The sequence below is a fragment of the Bubalus bubalis genome, chromosome 4 (assembly GCF_019923935.1).
Source record: "Bubalus bubalis isolate 160015118507 breed Murrah chromosome 4, NDDB_SH_1, whole genome shotgun sequence".
In the NCBI taxonomy this organism is placed as follows: domain Eukaryota; kingdom Metazoa; phylum Chordata; class Mammalia; order Artiodactyla; family Bovidae; genus Bubalus; species Bubalus bubalis.
The window spans coordinates 5643651-5663529 of record NC_059160.1 but is presented as its reverse complement, the minus strand read 5'-3'; the positions used below and the strand labels follow the sequence as shown (position 1 = coordinate 5663529).

Genomic DNA, 19879 nt, shown 5'->3' with positions numbered 1-19879 from the left:
AGTTTACAGCAGAGTTTACAGCATTTCATAGTTACGACTCTGCACATATTCACTTATAGCCTTTCCGCAAATGGCTTAAGAAACATGCACGGTGTCCCTAGGTTTGCCAACGATGAGGTAGACACGGAGGCCCAGGGGTAGAACCGCTGAGAAGAAAGTTAATTTTCATTCATTACTTGGACACTGAATACTATGAATTATGAATATGTACATAGTCATAATTATGAAATGCTGTTTAATGGCATTTGAGTTTTATAATCAACCTGTGAATCAAGCAGAGAGGATCTGGTTGGGGCTGCAGGCCATGTAAAAGTTAACTAGCTTTCACAAAAAAAAATATCATAGCCGACAAAAGGTGGGACATGGAGAGAAAAGGTGACAGGAAGGGGGTAGCAGGGCTCTGTGCCTAAGAGCTTGGAAGGGTCACTCGCATTCTTATGACAAGAAGGAAGCCCAACAGACTGAAAAGCAATGGCCTTTCTTGGTCCCATCAGAAAACTGAGGTCACAGGGCAAAACATTACCTCCAAATCTGGAGAGATGGGTGAACACAGAGAATTACAGCCAAGATCTGCTTTCCTGGAACAAAGACCCTTGGAGCTGTAAGCCAGTAGGAATACATAAGTGGTAACTTGGGCAATAGTAGAAAATCAAAGACAAAGAGAAGATCTTTACAGAAGCCAGAAAGGGCGGAAATTTTGTTTATAGAGGAACAAAGATAAGAATTACATGGAGTTTCTCATCAGAAATCATGCAAGTAAGAAGATAGTGGACTGAAATATTTAAAGTGTTGACAGGAAAAAAAAAATCACCAACCTAGAATACTATATTCAGTGAAACTTATCTTTCAAAAGTGAAGGAGAAATAAATACCTTCTCTGACAAACAATCACTGAGGGAATTCATCACAGCCACCCTGGCCTTCAAAAATGCTAAAACGCATTCTTCTGACAGAAAGAAAATCAAAGAGCCAGAAGCATGGATCTACCTGAAGGAAGAAAGAGCGTGGGAGAATGAATAAATGAAGGTAAAATGATATCTTTGAGGGACTTCCAGGCTGTCCAGTGGCTAAGACTTTATGCTCCCAATGCCAGGGGCCCAGGTTCAACCCCTGGTCAGGAAACTGGATCCCACATGCGGCAACTAAAGCTCCAGCATGTCAAAATGAAGATAGAAGATGCCAAGTACCACAACGAGGACCCGGCACAGCCAGATAAATAAATAAATATTCTAAAAATAATAATATCTTTTATCTTTCTTATTCTTAGTTGGTCTAATAAACCACTGTTTGCTCAATGTTACAATGTATTGGGTGATTATAGCAAATGGACAGGTGAGGTGGATAACAGCAAAGCTATAAGGCGGACGTCCCTAACCTCTTCGGCACCAGGGGCCAGTTTTGTGGAGGACAGTTTTTCCACTGATGATGGGGGGCGGGGATGGTTCAGGAGGTAATGTGAGTGATGAGGAGCGGCAGGTGAAGCTTTGCTAGCTCGCCCACCGCTCAACTCCTGCTGTGCGATCTGATTCCTCACAGGCTGTGGACCAGTACCAGTCTGTGGCCCAGGGGTTGAGGACCCCTAAGGAACAGGAGACAGGACTTGGGAACACTTACTCTGTAATAAGGTACCTGCACCTCCCGTGAAGTAGTAACGTGTTACTTGACATGAGACTTAGGCTAGTTGTCCACTTGGGCTGCAAATTCTAGAGCAACTGCTCACATTTTTTAGTGGGAAGAGAGGGAATGCTAATATCCTCACCTCACAAAGAGAGGAAGGTGTGATCCAGGTGCTCAGTCATAGAACTGCCAGCCTGCACAGCTATGAGCCATGGAAAGTTAGAAACTGCATGTGGAAGCAGTTTGAGGAGGGGCAATCAAATGAATTGTTTTGATTCAAAATTACAAGGGGATAAGGCTTGCAGTTCAAGGGGCCCCAAAGCACATAACTAGTTCACTTCCTCCTAAAGTGACAGAAGAAGGAGTTTTTAAAAGGTGTCAAACAATGGTTCTCAGGATGCTCTGATCCAGCAGCGTCAGCATCACTCAGGACCTTGTTAGGAATGCAGATTCCCAGGGCCCAGGCTAAGTCAGAGAGCCTGAGGGAGGGGCCCAGCAAGTTGGGTTTCAGATGAACGAAAATAACTTTAGAAATTAAAAGACGCTTACTCCTTGGAAGGAAAGTTATGACCAACCTAGATAGCATATTGAAAAGCAGAGATATTACTTTGCCAACAAAGGTCTGTCTAGTCAAGGCTATGGTTTTTCCAGTGGTCATGTATGGATGTGAGAGTTGGACTGTGAAGAAGGCTGAATGCCAAAGAATTGATGCTTTTGAACTGTGGTGTTGGAGAAGACTCTTGAGAGTCCCTTGGACTGCAAGGAGATCCAACCAGTCCATCCTGAAGGAGATCAGCCCTGGGATTTCTTTGGAAGGACTGATGCTAAAGCTGAAACTCCAGTACTTTGGCCACCTCATGCAAAGAGTTGACTCTTTGGAAAAGACTCTGATGCTGGGAGGGATTGGGGGCAGGAGGAGAAGGGGACGACAGAGGATGAGATGGCTGGATGGCATCACTGACTCGATGGACGTGAGTCTGAGTGAACTCCGGGAGTTGGTGATGGGCAGGGAGGCCTGGCGTGCTGTGATTCATGGGGTCGCAAAGAGTCGGACACGACTGAGCGACTGAACTGAACTGATACCAACTATTGCATGGAACACACACACACTGTTTATCTGCAATTTACATTTAACATAGCATTTTATGTCTTACCTGGCAATCTTAGTCCCTGGGAAATCTGAAAAGCTCAAAAGAAAAGTTTTAAAGATTCTGACAGTCTGACATTGTCTTTCAAGGATACTACCTGCCAGATTACCCTGCCAAAGTAGTTCAACCAAAGTTGACTAGCTCTACCTATCTGTGAAGAACTTTAGATGTGCTTCTTAGTATCTCACTCTTATTTGGGGCATATTTTTGAGGAAAATGTCTAACATGGAAGATGGGAGGAAAAAGCAACACTGAGGAGAGAAGCAACATTTCTCAAATGAAGAAAACTTTAAAAAAAAAAATCTATTGTTAATAGTTTCAGAGGAATGAACTAGTATATCCATGAAACAAGAACAGGATACTATAGAAAAGGAATATTCTGAGAATTAAAAACATGCACTGGTAATTAAAAATATGAAAAGTATTTTTAGCAGGGATAAAAATCTCAAAAGAAGGGTTGCAAACTAAAACTGAGAAAATCTCCCAGAAGGTGGAGCAAGAAGAAAAAGGGATGGAGGACAGGAAAGGTTTAAAATACTGGGAAACACTTTAAGTGGCTCACTAGTCAATAACAGTAGGAGGCTCAGAAAGAAACAAACAGGAGAGGAGCTCGTTAATGAAACAAATCAAGAAAGTTTCTGAGAGTTGAGGAAGGTGAAAAGGGACATCCGAGAATTTAAAGCTGACAGATTAGCTGAGGTTGTCTGAACACACTAGAAAGAGATTTCACAAATGGGAGTGAACTGGGGTTTAATTAATGATAAGAAGTACATAGAAACGAAGCAAACAGAAAAAATAATGATTAACTCCAGGGAAAACAAAATGCTACATAGGAAAAGAAAAGTGATCATTCCGTCACAGTAATATAAACCCTGAACACTCAACTACAGCAAACGGTGACATGGCAAACGGGGAGCCCATGGAGGTGACATGGCAAACGGGGAGCCCAGGCAGGTAAATGTGCGTGGGTTTCCATGGGGTCGGGGAGGCTGCGCGGTGAGGGGGTTGGTGGTTATGCGATGGGTGAAAAAGAGTCAAACCCACATTTTCCTGATAGGAAGCCAATAGACACGGCCTTAAAAGTGAAAAATCAATAAGTAGCTATTTAAGTTTGTCACTTACGACTATTAACTTAAGTACCAAAAATAGACATTTAAAGCATTGGAAGTTATTGACTCTAGGGAGGAGAAGGTGGAGGTGGGGGACATCAGGGCAGAGGATGACTTGACTCCTACCCAAGTGTATGAATAACGTGGGTGAAAGAAAAACAATGTGAAAAAATGATGATTGTCCTGCTGGACACACCTGCAGGAAAATTATGTATTTGTCAAGTTGTTTTCTTTTTGCTTTGGGTTGACTCAAACCCATTAGAACATAGCCCGACCAGAGGATTATTAGAAGGCTCATTCTTTTTGTTTTTTAACTGAGTCACATTGGCTTATAAATGTTCTGGGAGTACAACATTATAGTTTTACTTCTGAAAACAGGTTGAAACTCAATTTTTGGTGGCATGGGGGTTACTTCAATGCCGAAAGGCTGTTTGAGTGAAGAGGGAAGGAAAAATTCATGAAAGCGACATGACCAGCCTGATTTTCAATGCTGTGAGAACCATAGTTAACTTGCTCAAAGGAAACCTGTTTAGAAGATCGATCAGCTCCTCTTCCTTCAGAGAACAGCCACACTCCTGCAGCAGCCTCTGCAGCCTGCCCAAGGATATGTAGCCAGTTCTGGATTTATCTAGTTTGGCGAGTGCTTTGCTGATATCTTGATTGTGGTCCTTAAGTTTATCCCTGAAAGAGAATGCATTTGAGACACACACACTCCAGCAGGGAAAACCAATAATTTCGTTGGAGCAAGAGCTCCACGATCATTCTAATGCGATAATCTGATGATTCATCTACCAGCTATTCTTGAAGATGCTTTGCAGCCTTGGTGTAATACATACATTGAAAGGTACTCGGGAAAAAAAAATCATCATTATCATTTTATTATTATTATTATCAGCAACACTATGTTAGAGAAATTACAACCTTGGCTTTTTACTAGAATGAGTACTTTAAAAACGGAGCGAAGCATTTAAAAATACAGTGATATCACAGACATGGGAAATACACATCCGTTCTCCCCGACGAAGCCTCGGTGGGTGCCTGTCACGTGCCAGGTACTGCTCTGGGTGTCAGAGAACTTCCGTTCCAGGTGGGGCAAGGCCGACGATAAACAGAAGACACCAGTGGCCTGCACGATGGGTCGGTGGGACGGCTGAGCGCTGGTGAGCAGGGCGAGGAACGTCCACAGCGGGCCGGGCTGCAACCCCCAGCTATGGGTGCCGGTGGGCCTCACTGGGGAGGCAACACTTGAGCAGAGATGGCAGCTGAAGGACTCAGCTGGGATTTAGCCCCCTGCAGACCTCTCTGGGCCCAGGGATAGCCAGTGCCAAGGCCCTGAAGCAGGAGTGGGACCAAGGACGCTGAAGAGCCTGGGTCCCGTTGGTGAGCATTGAGGGGGCAGGGGTCCGGGACCCCTGTCTGCTGCCAGGTCCCTTGCTGTGAAGAAACGCAGCCATCGTTTGTGTGTGTCAGTCGGCAAGCCAGGACCTGTGCCGCCTTCATGTTCCATCTCCCATTCTCTCCTCTTGCCAAGGGAGGCGGGTAACTGTCATCCCATGTTATAGGAAGGGACAGCGTCCGCCCATGCAGGCTCCAGGCTGGCCAGCGGTCCCTCGAAGGGACACAGGGACGACGTCTAGCTGTAGCTCCTGCGTTAGTTAGAGCACTGATTTCCTTGGGAATGTGTTCAAGTTTCTGATTCAGTCTTTTAGGAAATTTCTTCCCAGACTTAACAGAAATTATTGGTAAGGGAATAAAAACATGTGGACCTCTTTGAGAATGAGCAGTCTCGCTCTGGACCTATGGGGCATGGAGTCTATTCTATAACTTCGGCTTACCTAGGTCTCCAGAAAGCTCTTCCTACCACACTGAGCACTGTGCCTATCTGACTCCAGCTCGGCTGTGAGATTCTTAGTTGGGGAAAAGAAGAAGCCAGAAACTCCAAACTCGAAATCTTTGCTGGTAATTGTCTACCACCTGAGATACGTATTGCGGATTATTCCTGTTGTCAGACACTAGGTTGTGTCTGACTCTTTATGACCCCAGCATACCAGGCTTCTCTGTCCTCTGCTATTTCTTGGAGTTTTCTCCATTGAGAAAACTGTCCATTGAATCGGTGATGCTATCTAACCAGCTCATCCTCTGCCACTCTTTTCTCCTTTTGCCTTCTTCTTTGTGGATACATACCCACAAATAGGTTCCTTGAGTGTGCCTGGGAAAAAAATTATCCATAGCAACAAAAAAGTCAGAAATCAGGAGAGGAAAGTCTGAGAGTATATTGGAGTGGGGGAGGCAAGGACGCTGAGGCCGTGTGGGTCACCGTCTCCCTTCCCCCACTGGCTCCCGGTTCTGAGTTGGCCGATGTGTGCCTCCAAGAAGCTGACACGAATGAGCTGCGCTATCTATCTGGGGATGTGTCTCGAGAGAGGCAACTGCCTAGATTCCCACACAGGTGTACTCTGAATTCAGTCCCATGTTGCAGACTGGTTACTCCTCATCACAACTATTACATTACACTTAATCCTTCAAAAAGGGAAGCAAATGAAGGTATAAAAAAAAATCAGAACTTTTTTTGAGATACATATTTTTAGAGAATTGAGGCGTTGAGCCTTTCTTGGACTGGTTTCCAGGCAATAATCACCTCCCTTGCAGAGTAAGAGTGAGTGAGGATTCGGGCCTGGGATTCAGCCAGCTGCCCAGCAGAACCCGTGGCAGCCGAAGCAGCGTCTGGGCCCCAGTCTGGACGCGAGACGGGAGCCCCAGAAGGGTGGGGCCGCAGAGCCCCCCGCCCTGCGGCCAGGCTGGCATGGTGGGAAGAACCCTGGATGACCCAGCAGGTTTTGCTCCTGAGCCTCTCAGTTCACATCTCAGAACAGCCAGCCGTGCTCTGTGGCTGGTTTACTGATGCTGCCCTGACCCTGAATCTTCAACTCAGACTTGGGCCCCAAAAGAGCAAGGGCCTGGAAAATAAATACGGGCTTGAGAAAGGACTCTTCTGAATCTTAAAAATGTATTCAGGCCACTTTAAACAAAATCGATTCACTTAAATTTAAGAAGCAAATGTGAAATTCCGTGGCTTAGACGGTAAAGCATCTGCCTACAATGCGGGAGACCTGGGTTCAATCCCTGGGTTGGGAAGATCTCCTGGAGAAGGAAATGGCAACCCACTCCAGTATTCTTGACTGGAGAATTCCATGGATGGAGAAGCCTGGTAGGCTACAGTCCATGGGGTCGCAAAGAGTCAGACACGACTGAACGACTTCACTTTGATGAGCACGACTCCTGTTTGTGAATCTTATCAGGGTTCGGTATAAAGGAGGAGGTTGACAGTCCAGGAAACGTTGCCTCCCGAAGGGTTCTCTGGAAGACCCACTGACACCGAGACTGAAAAGCGGGCTAACCTGAAGGGTAAAGCGATGTGAAACCTCACAGTGTGACATCCTTGAGAACAGGGGCCGGACCTGAGTTTTTGTGGCCCGGGCTTGTGTTCTTGGGTAGGAGAGCATGACGGTGGCAGGGCACTGGCCGAGCGTGCGTCGGTTTGCCGAGCTTGGTGCTGTGAAGACGTGAGGGGCATCGTCCACTGGCTCGCAGCGCTCCCAGCCACGGATCCACACGCACCCCGTAAATGGGAGCGGGAAGAGAACGTGTGTGGGCATCGCCAAGGACACAAGGTTCCTCTCCAAGCCTCATTACTCACAAGCGGCAGGAGGGGAAGGAAGGGGGCACACACATGGGTAATGAGGCCAGTCCTGCCTGGGAAAGATAAATCCCACTTTTTCATTCATTTTATGGGATATGTGATTTATGACAATCCTGTGCATATTTTTACTTGAAATTTCACCAACTCAATTCTCTGCTTCTGGGCTTTATAACTTAGCAACTTGGACATAATTCAGGGGTGTGTTCAACAGGCCTTTCTCTTAAACCCCATTCAGCCATCACATCCCGTCTCTGTGTCCTTGGAGTGCTTCTCTCCTCCGGGGGATTCTTTAGCTCATTCATTCATTCAGAGATGGTGTGGACAGAGAGCTGATGGGACAGATGGGAGACGGACAGACACACAGATGAGAGCACCGTGGAGCGGCCCAGGACAGGGACGGATGCAGAGTCTGTTTCGTCTCATGTCACGTGGAATGCGGCAACACTCTCTCCTGTGTTTAACTTTTTGTTGCTGCATAATCGACATATAACATCGAGTTGGTCTCAGGTGTACACGGTAATGACTTGGCGTCTGTACCCACCGTGACGTGGTCGCCAGGACAAGTGTGGATGCTGTTCGTCACCAGCCATAGGATGAGAACTTTCGAAGATTTACTTTTGGTGACTTTCAAACACACAACATGGTACTTCTAACTACGGTCGCCTTACTGTGCGCACGTGCCCAGGGCTTACCTGCCATAACTGCAAGCTGTGCTTTTGGGCCCCTTCACCCGCCCTGACACTCCCCCACCTCTGGCAACAGCCAATCTATTTTCTGGATCTACGAGCTCGCTTTTGTTGCTGTCGTTTTCAGATTCCACGTACGAGTGAGACCACCCGTTTTTGTCTTCCTTTGACTGATCTATTTCATCTGGCATAGTGCCCTCAAGATCCATCCATGATATCACAACTGGCGAGATTTCTTTCTTTTTTATGGCTGAATAATATTCCATTGTAATAATATTCCATTGTATTATTTATTATTTATATCTACATATAAATATGTAGATACATATTTATACACACACACACACACATTTTCTTTATCCATTCTTTAAAAATTTTAAAATATGGCCTTAGTGACTAGTTTTAAACTTTGAAAAGAGCCATGCACAGTCCCCCCATCCAAATACAACATGATGCCTTCTGCACAGCATCTTCTGGTCCTCGTGGGCAGGCACGTATGTTTGGTGTGGTTACCATCAAGGCACACAGACTGTTTAAAATTTCATTGCCCACCAGTCTTCCATCACAAACATTCCCACAGGCTCCATGGTGGTGACTATAACTGGCACACACCACCTCATATTCCTTGGAGCCGTGTTCTCTACAAGCCAGGGTATTCATCTGCGATGGACAGGTGTCTACTTTGTTGCTACTGTTGAAGACACACGGCAAGTCATACCTTGTACCTGCTGAACTCCTCTGAATTATTTCTGTGTGACAAATCCTCCAAGGTTGAACTGCTGAGTTTAAGAATGTGTCCTTTCATGCACTCACTGGACAAATCCTCACAGAGTGCCTGCTAGGTGTCGAGCACTGTTCTAAACCAAGGAGAGACAGGCGTATCCTCCTGGAACCTGCATTCTAGTTGCCCAGGGGAGGGGCCAGGTGTGTATGTTAGTACAGACCTAAAAGCTTCAGTTCTCAAGTTCAGTTCAGTCGCTTAACTCTTTGCAACCTCATGAACCGCAGCACGCCAGGCCTCCCTGTCCATCACCAACTCCCGGAGTCCACCCAAACCCATGTCCATCGAGTCGATGATGCCATCCAACCATCTCATCCTCTGTTGTCCCCTTCTCCTCCTGCCCTCAATCTTTCCCAGCATCAGGGTCTTTTCCAATGAGTCAGCTCTTTGCCTCAGGTGGCCAAAGTGTTGGAGTTTCAGCCTCAACATCAGTCCTTCCAATGAACACCCAGGACTGATCTCCTTGAGGATGGACTGGTTGGATCTTCTTGCAATCCAAGGGACTCTCAAGAGTCTTCTCCAACACCACAGTTCGAAAGCATCAATTCTTTGGCGCTCAGCTTTCTTTATAGCCCAATTCTCACATCCATACATGACCACTGGAAAAACCATAGCCTTGACTAGACAGACCTTTGTTGGCAAAGTAATGTCTCTGCTCTTTAATATGCTGTCTAGGTTGGTCATAACTTTCCTTCCAAGGAGTAAGCGTCTTTTAATTTCATGGCTGCAGTCACCATCTGCAGTGATTTTGGAGCCCAAGGGTGACCTATAAAATATGAATGACTTGAGAGTGTGACTGGGTAGGGCTGGGTAGGATTTTAGCTCTTTAACTCCATCGTGGCTCTGTTTTGTTGTTCTTGTTCAGTTGCCAAGTCGTGTTCGACTCTTTGTGATCCCATGGACTGAAGCACACCAGGCTTCCCTGTCCTTCACCATCTCCTGGAGTTTGCTCAGGCTTGTGTCCATTGAGTCAGTGATGCCATCCAACCATCTTATTCTCAGTCATCCCTTTTTCTTCTGCCTTCAGTCTTTCCCAGCATTCAGGGTCTTTTCCAATGAGTTGGCTCTTTGAATCAAGTGGCCAAAGTATTTGAGCTTCAACTTCAGCATCATTCATCCAATGAATGTTCAGGATTGATTGCTTTTAGAATTGACTAGTTTGATCTCCTTGTAGTCCAAGGGACTGGTCCAATAGTCTTGTCCAGCACCACAGTTCAAAAGCATCAATTCTTCAGTGCTCAGTCTTCTTTAGGGTCCAATTCTTACATCCATACACGATTACTGGAAACACCATAGCTTTGACTATACAGACATTTGTTGGCAAAGTGATATCTGCTTTTTAATACACTGTCTAGGTTTGTCATAGCTTTTCTTTCAAGGAGCAAGCATCTTTTGATTTCCTGGCTGCAGTCACTGTCCAAAGTGATTTTAGAGCCCAAGAAAATAAAGTCTGTCACTGTTTCCACGGCTCTGTGACTTAACACCAGTTTCTAGAATCTACAGGGGCTTTGTAGGTGGCTCAGTGGTAAAGAATTTGTCTGCCAGTACAGGAGACGCTGGTTCCATCCTTGGGTCTGGAAGATCCCCTGAGAAGGAAATGGCAACCCACTGCAGTATTCTTGCCTGGGAAATTCCATGGACGGAGGAGCCTGGTGGCCTACCGTCCATGGGGCCACAAAAGAGCAGGACACGGCTGAGCACGCACACACACTAGAATCTACAGTGAACGAGTGTGATAATTTCACGGCAGCGCTGCCAGCGCCAGGGGGCACAGCCTCAGAACAGCCAGGCTCAGTGTAGAACAGACACCGGCCCCGGCGAGGTGCTCACCGACTCACCTGGCTGGCATGGCCTTCTCTGTGCTCTGCTGCAGCTCCTTCAGCTCTTCTCGCACCTGCTGAGGCTTCGTGAAATGACCCATGAAGTTAAAGTACTCCTCCGCGTAGGGCCGGTGAATATCTGCTGAGTAGTTAATCCCCAGTTTCTGCAAAAATTCTTGGTAAGTGATGTGCCCTCTTCCCTCACTGTCGTACCTTTAAAGACAAACACAAAACTCTCAGCTGTGGCCGCCGAGGGGGCATGCTCAGGGCTTTAACCCCGTCTACACTCCATCTGCCTGGTTCCTCACACCCTAGGTTCCTGCATTACTGGCCTCCCTGAGGGAATCAGATGTGCTGGAGCCCAGGGCTCACCCAGGCCTGATCTGAATCTGTTTTTAACAAGATCCCCAGGCCATCCATATGCTCATCAATATTCCATCGAAACCCACTGCTCCAGTCAACAGGAGGATCACCTCATATGAGGTGGTCTTGGTTCACCCCCTGAGAGCAGCCGGATTCACCCACCAGCTTTTGGTAGAGACATGACTGTGACCACGGAAAATTAAAAGGAACCCTTCTGCTCATTCAAAGGTCTTTTATTGAGCACCTCCACCAAAGAAGAACTATGCTAAGGTTCAGAAGAAAAATCCAACAACAAAAAAACCCATATTCAGTCTTAATACTCAAATAAATGAACACCCCTTGATTCCAGTTCCTCATTTCCTCTTTGAAGAGATGCCAATTACACACAATCAACGCGAGAGGCGAGGAAGGAAAACAAGATAAGAATTACGCTGCGTACCTTTTATGCCATTTTCTATTATTGGGATTTTTCTGAATTATAATTCATTTTTTTAAGAAAAAAGCATAATGGAGGGTTTTTATCTCCCCAACATTAGTCAAATAGAATAGAAAGAATTATTTCAATAAAAAGTTTTAAGGCAAGTTTTCAATTTTCTTTAAAGAAAAGAAAAGCATTTATTCTTACAGATCTTGGTCCTCTTCTCTAACTGGTAAAAACAGCATTTTGTCAAGGTGATTTTTTTCCCCAGATGAACTCAGTGTTTTGAGGACCAAATATTTACATGATGTCTGGGGCGCAACGCTCCAGCCGGCTGCTGTTCAGGGCTTTGTCAATGTGGCCTGCTCTCCTGCGGGAGGCAGGGCGCCTCTCTGCGCGCAGCCCACCCGACACAGTAGGATTGCAGAATCGCGTGCTCCCTGGGTCCTCTGTGACCCTTTCAACTGAGTGATGACAAGGAAAATGGATTTATTTACCTGACTTTCTCGTCTCTCCAGGGGAGCGGCGGTGGGTGGACAATGCGGGGTGAGAAGCCCCCAAGGTGGCTGCTAGCCCAAGGCCCCCGTCCACTCCCTTCTCTGCACCCGCAGGCCTACAGATCCCACTTCCACCTCCTTCCCAGCACCCAGGCCTGTTTTCATCAGGTACTCTGTCCCAGAAGATGAGGAGTGTTCCCTCCTGTGACTAAGAGGCAGGGAGGGAGGTGAGGTCTGAACCCAGTGAGGTCCTCCCATCACCACCTCCCCACCGTCTGCTCTTGGGTTCCTTGCCTGCTCCTATGAGCATGGGGGTGGGGGGTTCTCACACCTGCAGGCAGAGATCAGTGCCTGACTGCTGGCACTGCTACTGATGATTTGGGAGAAACTTCCAGACCTTTCTCAGTTCAGTCGCTCAGTCGTGTCTGACTCTTTGCGACCCCATGGACTGCAACATGCCAGGCCTCCCTGTCCATCACCAATTCCCGGAACTTGCTCAAACTCATGCCCATCGAATCAGTGATGCCATCCAACCATCTCATTCTCTCCTCCTCCCTTCAATCTTTCCCAGCATCAGGGTCTTTTCCAAGAAGTCAGTTCTTCCCATCAGGTGGCCAAAGTATTGGAGCTTCAGCCTCAGCATCAGTCCTTCCAATGACTATTCAGGACTCATTTCCTTTAGGATGGACTGGTTGGATCTCCTTGCAGTCCAAGGGACTCTCAAGAGTCTTCTCCAACACCACAGTTCAAAAGCATCAGTTCCTCAGTGCTCAGCTCTCTTTATGGTCCAACTCTCACATCCGTACATGGCTACTGGGAAAACCATAGCTTTGACTAGACGGACCTTTGTTAGCAAAGTAACGTCTCTGCTTTTGAATATGCTGTCTAGGTTGGTCATAGCTTTTCTTCCCAGGAGCGAGCGTCTTTAAATTTCACAGTGCAGTCACCATCTGCAGTGATTTTGGAGCCTAAGAAAATAAAGTCTATCACTGTTTCCACTGTTTCCCCATCTATTTGCCATGAAGTGATGGGACCAGATGCCATGATCTTAGTTTTCTGAATGTTGAGCTTTAAGCCAACTTTTTCACTCTCCTCTTTCACTTTCATCAAGAGGCTTTTTAGTTCCTCTTCACTTTCTGCCATAAGGGTGGTGTCATCTGCATATCTGAGGTTATTGATATTTCTCCCAACAATCTTGATTCCAGCTTGTGCTTCATCCAGCCCAGCGTTTCTCATGATGTACTCTGCATATAAGTCAAATAAGCAGGGTGACAATACACAGCCTTGACGTACTCCTTTCCCGATTTGGAACCAGTCTGTTGTTCCATGTCCCGTTCTAACTGTTGCTTCTTGACCTGCATACAGATTTCTCAGGAGGCAGGTCAGGTGGTCTGGTTTTCCCATTTCTTTAAGAATTTTCCACAGTGTGTTGTAATCCACACAATCAAAGGCTTTGGCATAGTGGCATCTGTTATTAGTACAGCCTTAGGGCTTGTAACCCTCCCAAAATACCATTCTACATTTATTCAATGAGTTTTCTAAAATAGAATGAAGTGACCCACCCACCAGAGGAGGCCCGTGGGGGCTCTGAGTCCTGGGGCTTGTATGTGCATCTTTAGTCACTCAGTCGTGTCAGACTCCTTGAGACTCCACGGACTGCAGCCCAGGAGGCTCCTCTGTCCATGGGATTTCCCAGGCAGGAACACTGGAGTGGGTTGCCATTTCTTACTCCAGAAGATCTTCCTGACCCAGGGATTGAACACGCATCTCTTGCATTGACAGGCGGATCTTTACCACTAGCGCCCCCGGGAAGCCACACCACTGTACCTGGCTTTCTACTCCAGGTGGTGGGAAGGGCTGGTGCCGCTAGCAAACGGCTCCCCCTACTGCTGGTGATGAGGCAGCTGCGAAGGGGGCGTCTAGGTCTCCATCAGGGCGCCTGGGAGGGGGAGGGGCTGCCATTTCTCAAGCTCCGAGGGCGACCCCTGGGCCGTGGCCCTGCCCTGAGCTGCACCACATCTCTGCCAGCCTCGTGCCACCAGATGCAGCTCTGACTCTCTAGAAAGACACCCCTGGAAGAAAGCTCCCCGAGGGCTCCCACCCCAGGGGAGGGCTCCTGAGAGAAGGTGCACAGACGACCTGCCCGACAAGAAAGCCCCAGCCAGCAGGGCCCCATCTGGAACCTCTCTTTCTCTGATCCTAAGGTCAAAGGACTGCATCTCCACCTCTCTTGGGTCCCTCCAGGCCGTGATGAGGACCGGGGGCCGATGTGCATGGAGAACCGGGACCAGGGCCACCCAAAGGCTCAAGCACGCTCTGGCTCTGCCTCCCCAGCTCCAGTCGTGTCTCCCCTCCCGGCTCGATGGAAAGCTTCCTGAGGAGGAACGTGCCTTGTTTTATCTTGATGGGCAAACTCACAGCTCCCAGCAACCCACCCTGCAAAGGCTTCCTTATCAATACCTGGTCACTGAGCGAGCGAACGTGAAGCGTGCGTGTCCCTAAGGAAGGCCTGCCATCCCCGTGGGGGACACTCGCGGGATTCCCAGCCACAGACTCTAAATCATGACACTTGGACTGAATGAAAAGACACTTCTTAATTACTTCATTGATAAAGATCATACACATTCTCTCCGCATCTCCAAGGAACAGAAGACCAGATTGCACAACTGCAACTAAAATATTGTTATGCATGTGAATAATAAGAGAGTTAATTCAGCTTACATAACCTCACCCTTCATTATATAATCCTTTGTGTCACATTAAAAAAAAAATCAACTTGATTATAAAGGTTGAATTTTAAAATGGTTCGGCAACAGATGCACCAGGAAAAACATGCATATAAAACAGAGGGCCCATAAAAACCCACATTTGCATGTGGCAATGGCCACTAATTTATGACATAATCAGATTACTGCCTGTCTATTGCACACACAGCCGTTCGGTTGTACACACGGTGTGAATACATTCGCATCGATCGCTGGGCTGAGAAAGTCTTACTCTTTTGTGCTCAGTTTACTGCTTGATTCTTACGTAAATGACAGAAGAACCTTCCAACACCACTGACCCCAGATTCAGAGCGTCTGGTGCGAGCCCCACTGACGACCCAGGCTGGCAGCAGAGGGAGATGTGGTCCTTGGGCAGCTTGGACGTGTGGGTCCTTTTGGGGAACATCCGTGGGGAGGGCAGCGTGCCTGCTCAGAGAGCTGCCCTGCAGAGCACAAAGTGTCCAGCTCCCTGAGGGTTGGTGCCCAGTGGGCACATTCACCCAGGCCGGGGGGAGCCACAGACCGGATACCATCTGCCTCAGCCCCACCCAGGGCCACAGTCTGGCCCTTATGCACCTCAGTAAGTGACTGTCTGGCCTTGGATGCAGCCACACCAGAGAAGGGAGACCCACTCCTTCCAGGACTGCCCAGTGTTCCTGGTTCCAGAGGATGTCAGCTACTAGAACACCCTTCGTCAGGGGCGAGGGGCCTGCCGGGTTAGTCCTCGCCAAGTTGAGCCCCCCTTCGTGTCCAGCTCTTCTAACTCGACTCCTACCATCAGCACATCCCACTCAACCTTCTCTTTTTTTTCCTTTCTTTTTAAACAAGTTTTATTTATTTATTTTAATTTTTTGGCCACACTCTGTGGCATGTGGGATCTTAATTCCCCCATCAGGGATGGAACTGCACTCCCTGTATTGGAAGGCAGGGTCTTAACCCCTGGACCACCAGGGAAGTCCCAGTCCTTCCTTTCCTGAACTGTTCCTTCAGCCTTTCCAAATCCTTTCCCACCCCGGGGCTCTCCGGTCCAGCACAGCGCCTGGTGGGTTCTCTTGGCCAAGCCTAGGGAGACAACCCAAAGCTTCAGGTAGTCACACGTGCTCATGTGAGCCGACGCACAGGACACAGGGTTTCTGTGATAGTCCTCGCTTTTCATATTGGAATGCTAACGTACAGTGCATCTACCCAAACAAGAAATGTACATAAACTGGGCATCATCTCCAGAACATTCTACCAGGTCTGCGTGACCAGCTGGTTGTACACGACAGGCATCTATACTCAAATTTCCCAGGCTGCTGGCTGTCCTGCTTGAGTCGTCTGTGTGTTTTTATAACACAACGGCTTTGTAGTTTCTTGGCAAAGTTGGTTTTAGGTCCAAAATAGCAGAAATCTACCCAAGGAAGCTAGGCTACAGGAGGGGCTTGGAACACTGAGCACCCCAGAAGTGCATGTTCCTCAGAGCCCTGTTCCTGGGGCTCCCTGTCCCCTCGGGCTCTGCTGACACAGGCAGCAGCCTCCCCCTTCTGGGGGCCTCCCACTCCTGCCCCCCAACTCTGGGCCTCTCCGCTAGCTGGGATGCCCTCTCCCCGCTCTGGCTAATGACTGCTTATTTGGGTGTTAGGGTCAGGCATCGCACCGCCGAGGGTCCCTCCTGGAACACCCACAGCCCAGGCTGCCCGGCTTCTCCCTCCTGGCATGCAGATGCTGTCTTCCTGGCTGAGTTGTGGGCAAGGGGCTGCCTTCATCTCTGAAGCCCCCGAATCTGGCACTGGGCCTGCAATTTTGAAAGTTTCAGGAAATTCCTGCTTAACGATCAGCTCAGATGAAGGAATGAGTGAATGCACATTCATCCTGTAATTTATTCTCAGCCGTCTCTCTGAAACCAAACGTGTTGCTCCCGAAATCTTGGGCTGAAAGATTCTACCGGCTTCACTTAGGAGGTTTCCTTTCACAAGGGCCTCCTCCAGGTTTGAGGGCTGTGTATCTTTAACCCTGGGTGAGCCAGGCTCACTTAACACGCACCTGCCCCACTCTGTCCGCCCCAAGAGGTCAGCGGGGGCCACAGCCCACCCGTCCCTGGGCCATGGGCTGGGGGCAGAGGTGAGTCACTCTGTGCTGACCTGCTGCACTCTGCAGACCCCCGAGGACCCTGCTGAGGAATGAAGCCACCTCTGGAAGCCAGATCCCGAATCACCAGTTGGAAGAGAAGTGTCCAGAAGAGCTGCTAGACATGCTAGACTTCGGGTGAATAAGAACCAAAACATCCATGTGCCAAGTCACTGAGATCTGGGGTTAATGCATTAATTTACTTCCACAGTGTAAATGAGACCTCCAGACGCCTCAAAGCTCTAAGAGAGTGCAGGTGCTTTGTTTAAGTGCTGAGTGAGCGACAGGTGATGACAATTATTTTGTCTATATTCTCCATGTTTTCTAATTCTGTGTTTTCGAAAGAGCTGAATGTTATTGTCCTGATCACTTCCAGCTACCCAGTTTTGGCGGTGGGCTTTCTTATTCTCACCAGTAGACTCCAGGAGCTGGCAGAGTGTGTCACATTGGCCCCAGCTGCTCCCGCCTTGTCACTCATGGTGGAAGAATGCCCCTCCCTTGTATGAGCAGCTGCAGGAGGCTCAGTGGTGGGGGGACCCTGGGCAGCCCAGCGCTGGCCGCCCCCTTGCCAGGCCACACCTCCTGCTTTGTGCAGCAGGCAGGTGGGGACGTGGAGGGAGGAAACCAGGGTGAGTCGTGTCGGCAAACACTGAACGGTGGAGAGGAGCAGGCCAGTGGAAGGGGGAGGGGGGAGGGTGAGCATGGTTAACCGAGGTCACAGAAATGCCTAGAAAATGGATGAGAAACCACACCACCGAGTTTGTCATGTCTGCTGAGTGGGGCATAGCTGCTTTCTTGTTGCTGTCTTTTCCTCTTCCTTAGGCTTTTTTGAAATTCAAAGACGCTTGCTCCTTGGAAGAAAAGCTATGACCAACATAGACAGCATATTAAAAAGCAGAGACATTACTTTCTCAACAAAGGTCTATCTAGTCAAGGCTATGGTTTTTCCAGTAGTCATGAGAGTCATGAGAGTTGGGCCATAAAGAAAGCTGAGTGCCGAAGAATTGATCTTTTGAACTGTGGTGCTGGAGAAGACTCGTGAGAGTCCCCTGGACTGCAAGGAGATCCAAACGGTCCACCCTAAAGGAAATCAGTCCTGAATATTCAAATTCATTGGAAGGACTGATGCTGAAGCTGAAACTCCAATACTTTGGCCACCTGATGCCAAGAACCAACCCACTGAAAAAGACCCTGATGTTGGGAAAGATTGAAGGCAGGAGAAGGGGATGACAGAGGATGAGATGGTTGGATGGCATCACCAACTCGATGGACATGAGTTTGAGTAAGCTCTGGGAGTTGGTGATGGACAGGGAAGCCTGGCGTGCTGCAGTCCAAGGGGTCGCAAAGAGTCTGACACTACGGAGCAACTGAACTGACTGACTGATGCTTTTCTGGATTTTCCGAGTCTTCTAAAATGAGTGTGCGTTAATATTGCTATCAGAAAGTAATTTCAAATCTGTATGATCTTTTTGCTATTTCTATGCTTATCTTTGCCTCATTATACTGTTTGGTCACACAGCCATGCCATGGGATAGCTGACTGAAGCTCAGAGAAGGTGAGCCACTGGCCCAAGGTCACACAGCTCACCCTGGGCTCCAGGGGACAAGGCACAGCCCCGCTCAGAGCACAGCCCTCAGCTGTGGGCTACTCGGCCGCCTCAGGGGGGCCTCCTGATTTCTGCCCAAGCTCATCAGACAGCCCAAGGAGCGTCTTATCTCATCGCTCAGCCTCTCTCTCCAGCTGCTGCTGCTGTTTGGTCACTAAGCCGTGTCCGACTCTTTGTGATCCCATGGACTACAGCCCTCCAGGCAAGAATACTGGAATGGGTTGCCATTTCTTTCTCCAGGGGATCTTCCCAACCCAGGGATCAAACTGTACTCTCCTGCCTTGGATTCTCTACTGCTGAGCCACCAGGGAAGCCCCTTTTTAGGCTGCTAAAGGCTGACTGTCACCTCCTAACTCTGTCACACCTATCACTTCCTCCCCGGTCCTCCAGGCCCACCCCCAGGGACGTTTACCCATCCTCTCACTTAGAACCCCAAGACAGCCCCCAGTTCACCTCCATGCCTCCCTCGCCTCTCTGGCAACTCATCCTCCTCCCTGTGGCCAGAGTGATCTTTCTAGACTATGGAAACCTGCCTCAATCTGTCCCTACTAAACACTTGGCCTTCAGGACAGAGTCCCCACCTTGTCCTTCCCTTCACGATGTGGTTCAGCTGATGTGTGGGCCCCCCCAGATGACCCCGCAGTCCTGGGATGTGACACCCCCTTTGCCACTTGGCTGGACATTCACCTGGTGGCTCTCAACCCCACGTTTGTCCTTCTGCCTGTCTTCCCAGCTACCCCCGTGGCTCCAGGGGAGCTGTGTCCATTGGAGGTGAGGAGAGGGCAGGGCCGGGCTGTTCCCAGGGGCTCCTGCTCAGCCCAGCGAATGAGATTCCAGCAGGTTCCGAGAGGCATCGGGGGTGGAGGCCACTTCCTGGTCTCCAAGAAATACCCTGTCTCCCTTTGCCCTCCAGTCCCTGGTGGGGAGCAATCCCTTGTCTCTGGGTAACCCCCTCCTTGCTCTTCCAGCCCTGGGAGGCGGACAGCAGCCTCCTGGCCTCTATGTAATTCCACAGTCCCTTTCAGACTTCTGGTCCATCTGACATCTCTGTAATCAGTCTCTCCCTTAGGCCCCGCTCGGCTGTAAATATGAGGGCAGCTTCTGAGGTCCTGCCGGGACACTGTGGACACGCTCCTGGGGCCCCCTCTGTCTCCATCGCCCCTCTTCCCACCTACCCTGGAGGTGACTCTGCATGTGGAGACACCATCGTGGACTCCCCAACTTTGCTCCTCTTTCCCTAGGCACACATCCAGACTGTTTCTCC

General features: G+C 48.8%; 1 protein-coding gene across 3 annotated transcripts in view; it reads right to left on the bottom strand.

Moving 5' to 3' along the window:
- EFCAB6 (EF-hand calcium binding domain 6) overlaps positions 1-19879 on the bottom strand; it is a 259814-nt gene that overhangs the window by 46597 nt on the left and 193338 nt on the right. For all 3 annotated transcript variants that reach the window (XM_025282724.3, XM_025282725.3, XM_025282726.3), the window contains 2 exons: positions 10879-11073; positions 4399-4554 (listed from right to left, as the gene is read on the bottom strand). In XM_025282724.3, coding sequence (XP_025138509.3) covers positions 4399-4554; positions 10879-11073 — 351 coding nt within the window. The remainder of the gene's footprint in view (positions 1-4398; positions 4555-10878; positions 11074-19879) is intronic.